Source organism: Sceloporus undulatus, chromosome 9 (assembly GCF_019175285.1).
Source record: "Sceloporus undulatus isolate JIND9_A2432 ecotype Alabama chromosome 9, SceUnd_v1.1, whole genome shotgun sequence".
Lineage (NCBI taxonomy): Eukaryota > Metazoa > Chordata > Lepidosauria > Squamata > Phrynosomatidae > Sceloporus > Sceloporus undulatus.
The window spans coordinates 30,129,113-30,141,059 of NC_056530.1; the positions used below are offsets into that span (position 1 = coordinate 30,129,113).

General features: G+C 46.2%; 1 protein-coding gene across 1 annotated transcript; it reads left to right on the forward strand.

Moving 5' to 3' along the window:
* The first annotated feature begins 465 nt into the window (after window positions 1–465).
* On the forward strand, window positions 466–9,784 carry LINGO4 (leucine rich repeat and Ig domain containing 4). Its single transcript, XM_042440466.1, has 3 exons — window positions 466–699; window positions 4,902–5,156; window positions 6,914–9,784. Exon 3 carries the CDS (start codon window positions 6,926–6,928, stop codon window positions 8,726–8,728), a length of 1,803 nt encoding a protein of 600 aa, XP_042296400.1. The 5' UTR covers window positions 466–699; window positions 4,902–5,156; window positions 6,914–6,925; the 3' UTR covers window positions 8,729–9,784.
* The last annotated feature ends 2,163 nt before the right edge of the window (window positions 9,785–11,947 follow it).

An 11,947-nucleotide genomic window follows, 5' to 3' on the forward strand; every position in this document is an offset into this window, starting at 1 on the left:
GAGTTTTGCCATTGCCTTCCCCTGAGCCTGAGAGTGTGTGACTTGAACAAGGTCAATGGGTTTCATGGCCGAGCTGGGACTCAAACCCTGGTCTCCAGAGTCATAGTCTGACTCTCAAACCACTGCGCCACGCTGGTACCTCCCAAGATATAGTGGCCTTTATTGAATGCTTTTCTATAAGGCGAGTCACATCCCTAACAATCTCCTTGGCTAATGCTAGCAGAGGTTGCACCCTTGTGATGGGTGCCAGCTAATATATTGGGCAAGTCACACTCTCTCAGCCTCGGAAGGTGGCAACAGCAAACCCGCTCTGAAGAAACCTGCCACGAAAACCCCAGGAGAGGGTTGCCATAAGTCGGAAAAGACACAAAGGAACACCACAATATTTTAGGGGATGGGAGACATGAAGAAGGAACGTAAGGTGCACCTTTGTGGTGCGCCCTTGCCATTGGTGCCAGTTAATATTTTGAGCAAGTCACACTCTTTCGGCCTCAGAGGCTGGCAATGGCAAACCCCCTCCAAACAAGCTTTCCAAGAAAACAACAATGTTTTAGGAGATGGAAGAAGCAAGGAAGGAATTTAAGGTGCCACTGTAATTCTGTATCCCTGTCTCAAATTTGGTTTCATTTTGCATCTCTTAAGACGGAGAAACGATGTGACGGACGGTTCAAGCCCCGGATTTACTTAATCCATCTAAAGGTACGACAGTTTGACAAGTGCGTTCACACACACACACACACACACACACACACACACATTAAAAGAAGGAATGCTAATAGAATCCTTTTGGCTCCTTCTGCCAAGAGCCAGGTTGCTTCGCAATCTTCGTGGGAAGCTTTTCATGACAGCTAAAGGATGAGTTTGTGCCTCATTTCTCTTGTGGAAACGCTAGCAAATTTGTTCTTATCGGTGTATATTAATGTATTTTGAAAGGAGGCATTCAGAGCAGGGGCGGAAACCTGACTTCGACCCCCTTTTTCCTTCGAAATTTGCAAAAACGATTGCATGGAAATCAGAAATTGCAAAATTCATTGGGAAAGCCAGGCGTTTGGCAGAGAAAGCCAAAGACCTTGGCAATGATGTGCCTCGCCAAACTACAAATCCCAGGGTTCCAGAGGGTGGAGCCACAACACTTAAAAGTGGTGCCAAACTGGATTATTTCTACAGTGCGGATGCATCCTTGGAAACCTCCCAGTTTGGCAATTTTAGGAGTGCAATGGCTTTTTCTCCCCAAATCTGTTCCCCACCTTAAAACATTTTTAGCATTATGTGCAACCCATGCTTCTGGGACGAATAAAATCGACCCCTAGATTTGTTAACCTGCTTTATCCATGGGAGTCCTTCCATTTGTAATCCTCATCAGAGGCTATGAAAAGAGCAGCTTTCCACGGAGATTGCCTTCTGGTATTTCTAGCAAACACACGCTCCTGCGCATCCCACATGTGCTGAAAATGGTGTTTGATCTGTGACTTCTAGTCCATCCTTTCAGCTTCTAGAGGTCAGGCGTGCAATTCCCCCAAAGGCTCCTTTGCAAACGGCTCGGTCCTGACTCGATGACATGTAACGTCAACTGACAACTTGCATGCTCCGATGAGCCGTTGTGAGCATCATGCCCAGCAAATGAAATACAAGAAAAATAATCCCAGTTTGCAAACATTTCTATGGAGTTTATCACATGAAGGAGTTTATCTGGTGAATATCTTGGGGAAATTGTGGAATTATGTAACTCGCCATTAAAGTGGTTGCAAAGAAGCATTAACATGCATCTTTATGCTTTCAGGGTTTCGGCGACAATGCATTTCCGACATCGCTTTGTCTGCGCAATTGTGTGTAATCAACATTCGCGCAATTACCCACCATTTTCGCTTCCTTTGTGGGATGGTTTAAATGCGCTTTAATCTCTCCTTAATGCCAAAATCCGCCCCAGTGTGATAAACTCCTACGTCATTTGCTTCCTGATATTATTGATTTTGGATTGATCAATTTAGGTCAAAACTCATGATAGCTGTTGCCCATCGACCTCTAAAGAGACAGATTCCCCCAGTTTATCGTTTCCCTAATTCCACTGGTGTATTCCATTATTGTTGTTGTTGTTGTTGTTGTTGTTGTTGTTATTTAGATCTCTCTTGAACCCAGATCAGATTTGATGGCTTGCAAGCTGGAGGCCATCGAAACCAAAGCTATCACTAGATTGGTTTGGCAGAAAGTATCCATCCAAAGGATTTGGGCTGCCATCCTCTCATTTTTCTTTGCGGTTGTTCCATCTCTTGCCAAATTGGATTGCATTAGGTTAATTAAATGTCTCTCTAGAAGATGAGATGGGCAAGGGCCGGCGTCTGTGCCATCGCAAATCTCCTGCAAGAAGCATCTCACTCGGAGCAACTTTCGCCCTACGGGTCCTGGGTGCAAATTCTGTCCCTTGCAATGTTGGCAAGAGCAGCTTTAGGGCACCTTTGTCCCCCTCCTCAGCTGCCTTTGCAGACTGAGACCTCCCCCCAAAACAGAAAACACATGTGTGTTGGCCATATTCATCCAAAAGCCGTAAAACAGTGACACCTTTGTTGTTTGTTGTCGTGTGCCTTGAAGTCGTTTCCGACTTATGGCGATCCTATCATGGGGTTTTCTTGGTCTCGTCAATGAGGGTTTGCCCTTGCCATCCTTTGAGGCTGAGACAGTGCGCCTTGCCCAAGGTCTCCCAACAGGTTTCATGGCCAAGTCAGGATTCGAACCCTGATCCCCACAGTCATAGTCGCAATGCTCAAACCACTACGGCTCTCGCGATATCTTTATCAAACCAACTCAAGTGCACATTGTCCATATTGCAAGCTTTTGGAGCTCCACTGGCTTCTTCATCGTCTAAAAGAGGTTCAAAACGATACATGAGAAAGGAAGGAAGGAAGGAAGGAAGGAAGGAAGGAAGGAAGGAAGGAAGGAAAGAAGGAAGGAAGAAAGATTTTGCCAATGCTAGTCATAACCCTGCATTTGTTGTTGCTGGAGCTCAGCTGGTCTGGAAGGGTATTGATACAGGTGGGTCCATCCTCTTTCTATCCATGTGGATACTGGGAGATTCAGTCCAGGAAATACACTTTAAATTCCATTTGCAAGACTATAATTTTGGGGGGTAAATAAAGAGAAGGCTAGTGCCATACAGCAGAATTAATGTATCCTACCGAACGGACTCTGGATGTCCGTCCGCAGGCCAGAAATGACTCTCCTGGGGGTCCTCCAGTTCCAGAATGAAAGGCAAGGAAGACAACCTCTAAACGTCCCAGACCTTTCCTTGCCAACGTTGACCTCTGGAGCCGGAGACGCCATCCATTGATTCCGACCCAACCGCCGCACGTCTCGTCTGCTGCCTTGGCTTCTAAATCCCTCTTTCCCTTCCATCTTTTCCATTTTAATGCATCAGCTGGAGTCACGCCAAGGGGACACTTAGCAGAGATTGTGTTCTTTGGCCTGGCTCAGAAATCTGTGTGTGGGTGCGCATGGATGCGGGTCTTTGGTGTGGGTCCAAACCTGGGCAAGCTTTGCATATGAGAACCACAAGAGATGTAGCAAACCCATCTGCGCAGAGACATATTTAATCTGGTTCAGCAGCGAGCATTGTGGTTTGAATGTTGGACTCGGAGTCTGGAGACCAGGGATCAGTTCCCACCTTGGCCATGGAAACCCATTGGGTCGCCTTGGGCAAGTCACACTCTCTCAGCCTCAGGGGAAGGGAATGCCAAACCTCCTCTGAGCAAACCTTGCCAAAAAAAACCCCATGATAGGTTTGCCTTAGGGCTGCCCTAAGTCGGAAATGACTCGAAGGCGCACAACAACAATAAACAGCTCTTAGGGCATTTGAAGACATGGCACCCTGTCCCTGAAGCGTCTCTGTGTGCAATGCACAATCGGCCCATAGAGGTTCCCAGAATCTCTAGTGCACAAATAGTTGTGTACTCTAGTTTCGTGACATCCCCAGGGAACGCTAGGAACAGCAATCTTGTCCTAGAAGCCTCTCCTTTCAATACAGGTCCATAGAGACCTTCAGGGCAGGATGACAATCCCCAGAATCCCTTGGGGGATTGTTAAACCAGATTACGCCTCTCCAGCGGAACGGATCAATAATCTCATTTATCAACAGGGTGCACCTACGTTGTAGAAATAATCACAATTTGACGCCGCTTTAAAAGCCAAGACTTCATCCTACAGCATCCTGAGATTTATAGCTTTTGTGTGGGAAGGCTAAAGACCTTATACAACTACAAATCCCAGGATTGGATAGGATGGAGCTACAGCGGATAAAATGGTGTCAAACCTCATTCTTTCTACTATGCAACCAGACTCTGAAAGTCTCTTTTTCCCCCAGCCCTCCTTCACTATCCCAGTTTTTCTTTTATTTAACTGTTATTGAACTTCTTAATTATTTATTGAACTTGTTTGACTTCTTAAAGGTTGAGTCTCCTTTATCTGGAATCCCCAAATACTCCAAAATCCAAAACATGGATGGCTAACAGTGACCCTTTTGCTTTCTGATATTTCGATGCACACCAAGTTTGTTCCATGCACAAAACCATTACAAATATTGCACATAAAATTACCTGTATGCTAAGTTCATAAGATATATATGAAACAGAAATGAATTTCATGTTTCGACTTGGGTCCCATCGCCAAAGTATCTCATGATGCAGATGCAAATGCTCCAAAATCTGGAAAGGTCCAAAATCCCAAACGCTTCTGGTCCCAAGCATTTCGGATAAAGGAGACTTTCGACTCCATCGCTGAAGAGTTAAATGCGATCCTTGCGCAAAATGTCACCTTTAATGAGGATCTCATTACATAAATGGTGATTCAACCCTCTGTTAAGTTCCACCTGAATTAACCTGGGGTTTCTCTTCTCTCTCTTTTTCTTTTCCTAGCAAAAGAAAGGCGAAAGGAGGAAGAAAGTAGACATCGCATGGCTTCCGATGACGAACTTTTGAGACAAGGGTTGAGCCCTCCTGCAGATAGGCTTGCCCTTGTTGAGTAAATACAAATCACATTTGCTCTCCGGAGCCCATCAGTGTGAATGGCATCCATGCAAACACCGAACGGATGAACTGGACTTGACGGGGGTCTTCATTTGAAAGTGAGTGCAGTGCTGGTGGCTCTCGAAAACACAACATCCCTGCAAGGTAGGCCTGCAATGGGGTGGCTTCCATGTCGGGGGAGTAAATCCACTCTGGAGTTTACTCCGGACTTTTAACAGAGCTCTGGACTTACTTCCCCTTCCAATTACATTGGCCATTTTTCATTCTGTAAAGTTTGCACTAAAACCCGGAACGGATTGAGTGCCCCACTGATGTGGGAACCACCAGGTTGTTGAGCCCAACTGGAATGCTAAAGATGCGGAGCCTGTTTTGGCGGGAAACATGGCAACCTTCATTCATCTGAATAAAAAAAGGAGTCCAACCCAAAATGTTAAGCATCCAAAGCTCTGGCTCCTTGCAAAGATATTGGTTAGTGTTGGTTTCTCCGCCATTCTTGCGGTGTGCCTTCAAGTTACATCCGACTTACTGGGACCCTAAGATGAACCTACACAGGATTGTTGTTCAGATTTGCCTTTGCTTTCCTCTGAGGCTGAGAGAGTGTGACTTGCCTGCACTCAATGAGTTTCCATGGCCGAGCAGGGATTCAAACCCTGGTCTCCGGAGTCCTAGTCCGATACTCAGACCACTACGTTGCTCATGCTCTTCTTTCTCTACGTGCCACATTTTTGACTCTTTAAGTTCTTTCCTTTCCTAAGTAGGAAGAAATCTTTGACTATTTGGAATGCGCTCATAAATTATTATTATTATTATTATTATTATTATTACTACTACTACTACTACTACTATTTTCATGTCTCACTTTATTCCCACTTTGGGACTATGTAGCCTTCTCCGTCAGAGAGCTCTGGTGCCACTACAAACTGCAGATTCCATAGGATGGGTTTCCATAGGATGGAGCTGTGACAGTTAAAGTGGTGTCAAACTGCATTAATTCTGCAGTATAGCAGCAGACCATGACTCTGGGAGACCAGGGTTCAAATTCATGCTCAGTCACTGGGAAGTGCGAGGACTATGGACCGCACCAGGTGACACCATAAATGGGGTGACAGCACGACCACCGACCCAGCGATTCCACCGTTGTTCCCGAAATGTCTGCCTTTCGGCAGAAAAAGGGTGTAGTCATTCTTGTCACTTTTAATCCAGAAGGCACTTAGCGGAAGAGAAGGTGTGACCAGAAAGTAGGGTGAACGAGGCGTCTCCGTATCTGATCATAGTGTCACTTTAAGTCAGAGTTACCTTGAATGAACATTACTACTACAGTCAGCCCTCCTTATACACCGATTTTTTAACCCACGGATTATCCACGGAGGATCCTGGAAGCAAACCCAGTGGATACCAAGGACCCACTGTACTACTACTACTACTATTACTACTACTACTTCTCCCAGGCTGTTTTATGTCTGGGAAAAGCCTTTTTATTTCCAACTAGGGCTATAGGGGGAGGACATTTTGCCAAAAATTGTTATTGCTGTGTGCCTTCAAGTTGTTTCTGACTTATGGAGACCTGAAGGAGAAGCAACAATGGAGTTTTCTTGGCACATTTTTTGCTGAGGGAGTTTGCCATTGACATCCTCAGAGGCTGAGAGAGTGTGACTTGCCCAAGGCCACCCAATGTGTTTCGTGGCCGAGCCAGGATTCAAACCCTGGTCTTCAGAGTTGTATCCAAACCACTACGCCATGCTGGCTCCCCTGATAAAAATACTTATTTGGGGGGAAATGGGTGTGCTCAGAGCCCAGGGTCCATTGGCCAAACTTTCCTCACTCTTAACAGCAAAATTCAATTGATTGATTGACTGATTGATTGATTGACTGACTGATTGACTGATTGATTGTTCTTTCAGAAAGCAAGCAAGATGGCAGCCAAGCCCCTGCCAGATTGTCCTTCATCTTGGATATTATGGCAGGCCCTGCTGTTTCTGATTTCAACCGCCCTCTTTGTGGGATTCGGACAGAGCTGCCCTTCTAAGTGTTTCTGCCCTGCCCAGGATAAGTCTATCTTCTGCAACAGTCGCAACCTGACAACCGTCCCAGGAAGGATCCCTCCCGACTCCGAGTTCCTGGACTTGAGTCGCAACTCCCTCCACACTTTGCGGGAGGGCATGTTCTCCCGCCTCTGGGCCTTGAAGGAGCTGGACCTGAGCCACAACATGATCTCCAACATTGAAGACAGGGCCTTCAACTGCCTGCAGAACTTGATGACCCTTCGGCTCAAAGGCAACAGGTTGAATATGGTCCCGGATGGCATCTTCACAGGGCTGCCCAACCTCTCTGTCCTGGACATTAGCGAAAATAGGATCCTTGTTTTCCTGGATCACTCTTTCAGGGACCTCTCCAACCTCAGGAAGCTGGAGACAGGAGACAACCACTTGGTCTTCATTTCCAGCCAAGCTTTCAGTGGCCTTCAAAGCCTCCAGCAGCTGACGCTTGAGAAATGCAACATCACCAGCGTCCCGACACAAGCGCTCTCCCACCTCCGCCATCTTGTGGAGCTCCGGCTCAAAGTCTTGAACATCAGCGTCATCCCCAACTATGCCTTCCAAACGCTCCATCGCCTCAAAGATTTGGAGATTCATCGGTGGCCTTTCTTGACCGCATTGCAGTCTCAGAGCCTCTCTGGCCTAAACATCACATCCTTGGCCATCACCAGATGCAACCTCCACGACGTTCCTTACAAAGCCATCAAGCACTTGGCTCACCTCCGTTTCCTCGATCTCTCCTACAACCCAATCTCCGTCATCCGTGGGAGGAGGCTGGCTGACCTCTCTCGCCTCCACGAATTCCACCTCACGGGGGGACAACTGGCCACGATACAGACCCATGCTTTCCAAGGCCTTGTCCACTTCCGTCTCCTCAACGTTTCCAGCAATGACTTGCAGACCCTCGAGGAAAAGGTCTTCCACTCCGTGGGGAACCTGGAGGTCCTCAGATTAGACCAAAACCCCTTGGTTTGTGATTGCCGTCTCCTCTGGATTGTTCGGAGGAGGCGGCGGTTGAATTTCGAGTCCCAACCAGTGTGTTCTACTAACTCAACTGGGAAAGGGAAGACTTTTCATAAGTTCTCACAGGTCCCCCCAGGCCACTTCAGGTGCAGAAAGCCAACCATCGAGGACAAGGCTCTTCAGAGAGTGAACGTCGACGAAGGAGGCCAGGCGAATTTGACTTGCAAAAGTGATGGAGACCCACCTCCCACTGTTTCGTGGGTCTCCCCTCAAAACATCACTTTGGACACCAGACACAAAGGCCGGATGGTAGTCCTTCCTGATGGCACCTTGAAGATCCTGTACGCCTTGGCCGAAGACAGCGGATCGTACCACTGCCTGGCCAACAACGCCGCGGGCATCGACACCATGGTGGCCTATCTCAACGTCTCCATACTTCTCTTCAACAGCTCTTTACTCGTGAGCAACGCCAGCTTACTTAGAGACACGGGTAACCGTCACCCGTTCCTGGTGGACCTTGGGACCTTGGTGGGCATCTTGGTTATTGGGGTGGTGCCCTTTCTGTGCTCGGTCATGGTTTGCTTTATCTTCATCTCTCTCTGGAGTAAGGGCAGAGGGAGTGCCAAGCACCATGTCATCGAATCTGTGCCCCGTTTCCCCCGGGGTTACAAGGCCATGACCAGCAAAAACAGAACTCCAACCAAAAAACCCAGATGAGGTACCTGAGAAACATCTCCCTTAGGATGGTGTTCCTTGGATGCCAACTGTTATGGAACTGAGGGAAGTCTTCATGGGTCTCAGTTCAATGGTTAGTCCTCCTAGCTAGAGTAGGCTCCAGTTGGATCTATGAAACCAATGAGTCTAACTCTACGTAAAGATTGCCTTGCCAAATTCCTATTGATTTATTGTAGCTGAGACAAACTGTTGAATCAATGGGTCTACTTTAGTTATGGAATTAGTGTGGCTAACTCTACCTAAGGGCTGACTTGCCAAATTCCTATTGATTTAAGGTAGCTGGTGCAAACTATTGATTCAATGGGTCTACTTTAGTTGAGACTATGAACTCAGTGGGTCTACTCTACCTAAGAGTTGACTCACTACGTTCCTATTGATTTAGTGATTGTACTTTAATTGGGACTAACCATTGAATCAATGGGTCTGACTCTACATAAGAGCCGACCTATCAGTTCCCATTGATTGAACAAGTCAACTATAGCTGGGACAAACTATTGAATCAGTGGGTCTGTTATAGTCAGGACTATAGAACCAAGGGGTCTATTTCTGTGTAAGCACTGACTTTCTAACTACTAAGGCCTTCTGATGGGGATGCTTTGATTGTGAGTTCCTGCATGGCAAGGGATTGGACTGAAAGGCCCTTGGGGTCTCTTCCAACTCCTATGATCCTAAGTCCCAACATTACTGGCTCACAAGTGGAATTTGTAACGCAAAAGTAATAGCTTCAAAGGCTGGATGCTGAATTCCTGAGGATGCAAGGAACCCGAAATGGCTAATATATATGTGTGCATTCATGCCTCAGTTAAAGAAGCTCCATTTAACAAAGTCTTTTATGCTTCCTCGCCCTTTGCTTCCTTGCCCTCTCTTTAGATGCAAGTTCTTTTAGCAACTTCAGCTGTGGGAGGATGGTGAAGGAGGGATGCAGAAATAAAAGACTATGAGTGTCAAGTCATAGCAGCATGTCTTTTAAACAATGTAATGAAGTTTGGCCAAAAAAACGGAAACCATAAGAACAGCGGATGCTGGTGAGAGAAAGAAAACAATGGCCTGTTACAGACTGCCAAAATAAAGCTGCTTCAGATCTCTTTGGAGGTATGCTATTTAAATGATGCATGCGTCCTAAGAGTCCGTAGGTCATGCCAAAACCACACTCCATTCCTAAGCACTGGAGTGCAGCTTTGGTGCAGCTTCAGGATTCTTTGGATGCATGCATCATTTAAACAGCATACTTTCAAAGAGACCCAAAGCAGCTTTATTTTGGCAGTCTGTAACAGGCCAATATCATCACTGGAGGCATTTTGGAAGAAGCTTCCAAACCTTGAAAAGTCCGACATGCTTGACTTGTGCAAGGAGGCTTCCCTGGTTGTTTCAATTCAGATGTGCATATTGTTAGTTCTGGATTAAAAGTTTGCTAAAACAGGTCTCCTCGTTTCTTTACTTTCTTTTAACATAGGAAGCATTCCCTGTTTTTACCCATTATTTATGCTTCTGGTACCAATTGGGAAGTTATGCTCAGGGACACATTGTTCGCTGAGGTTTAGCCGCACACAAACCAGTTAGTACCAGGCCTAATACCCAAACAAAATACCCCAAATAAAACTTCTGGGGGAAAAGTGTGGCACCGTTACCTAACCCAAAGCTTTTCCTGCATCTCTGAAGTTGAGTTTCGGGTCACTGAGTGACCACTGATGGCCTTGAAGACGTTAGATTGCCTTGACCATCATCCCCAGACATTATAGTCAATGAAAACAGGGGATTAGGGTCAATGGAGGACAGTCATCTTTTGCACCCAAATCTGTTATTGTGCACCTTCAAGTTGTTTCTGACTTAAGGTGACCCTAAGTCAAACCTGTCATAGAAAGCATTTTTACAAACAAATATGCACTTTAAGAGAAATCAATAAATGTCTCTATTTCCCTCCCAACCTTTTCCCACTTAAGATTTCTAAAGGTCTATGGCCCCATACAGACAGGCCAAAATAAAGCTACTTCGGATCACTTTGGCGGTACGCTGTTTAAATGATGCATGTGTCCCTAAGAGTCCAGAAGCTGCGCCAAAGCTGCGCTCCTGTCCTTAGGCCTGGGTTGTGCCTTCTGCGCAACTTCCAGACTCTTAGGACGCATGCATCATTTAAACAGCGTACCGCCAAAGTGACCCGAAGCAGCTTTATTTTGGCCTGTCTGTATGAGGCCTGTGTTACCAAAAATGTTTCCATTGGGCATTATGGAGAAAGGAACGGATAATAAATAGGGATGCTTCTTGGATGCATGGTAACAGGAGCGAGATTGCGGTTTACACAAACTTGGATACATACCGAAGGACCAACGATGCAAGAATGGGTTACTGCTGCCTGCCACACTATAGAATCAACACAGTTTGACACCGCTTTAACTGCCATGGCTGCATCCTATGGGATCCTCGGACCTGTAGTTCGTTGTGGCACAGGGAAGGCTAAACAGCTCACCAGACTACAAATCCCAGGTTTCTGGAACAAGGAGTTCAAGTGGCGTCAAACTGCATTCATGCTGCACTGTGGATGCAGCTTGCGTTCAAAGTGCAAACGTAGTTTAGACTCAATTCTTCAGGGAGGAAAGGAAATGAAAGGGCCAAATCTTCCCCTTCCCAGTTGGCTCAGGCAAAAGCAACCTGCTTCAGTCTCTCCTGGCTAATGTCATCTTCCTTATTAATAACTTTTGCCATCTTGACCATATTCTGCAGCTGCTTGAGCATAAGTGTCCCAATTTTATTGATCGATTGATTGATTATATTAATTTTTATTCTGCTTTCTTCCCAAAACTGGGACCCAAAGCGGCTTGCGGTCTAAAATTCAATCTAAAACACAATTAAAAACCAAAAACACAGTTAAAAACAGCAACAGTGACAGTTAAAACAGATGTGAAGTCAAAGGCTTTCGCGGACAGCATCCATAGTTTTTGGTGGGGTTTTCGGGCTACGGAAAGAGTTTGTTCCTGACGTTTTCGCCTGCATCTGTGGCTGGCATCTTCAGAGAACGCTGGCATGGAAGTGAGTGGGTATATATATTGTGTGACCCTACTTTCTTCTATGCCAGCATTCTCTGAAGATGCCAACTACAGATGCAGGCGCAACGTCAGGAATAAACTCTTCTAGAACATGGCTCCACAGCCCAAAAAAACCATAGAAAACTATGCATGCCGACCGTGAAAGCTTTCAACTTCGCAA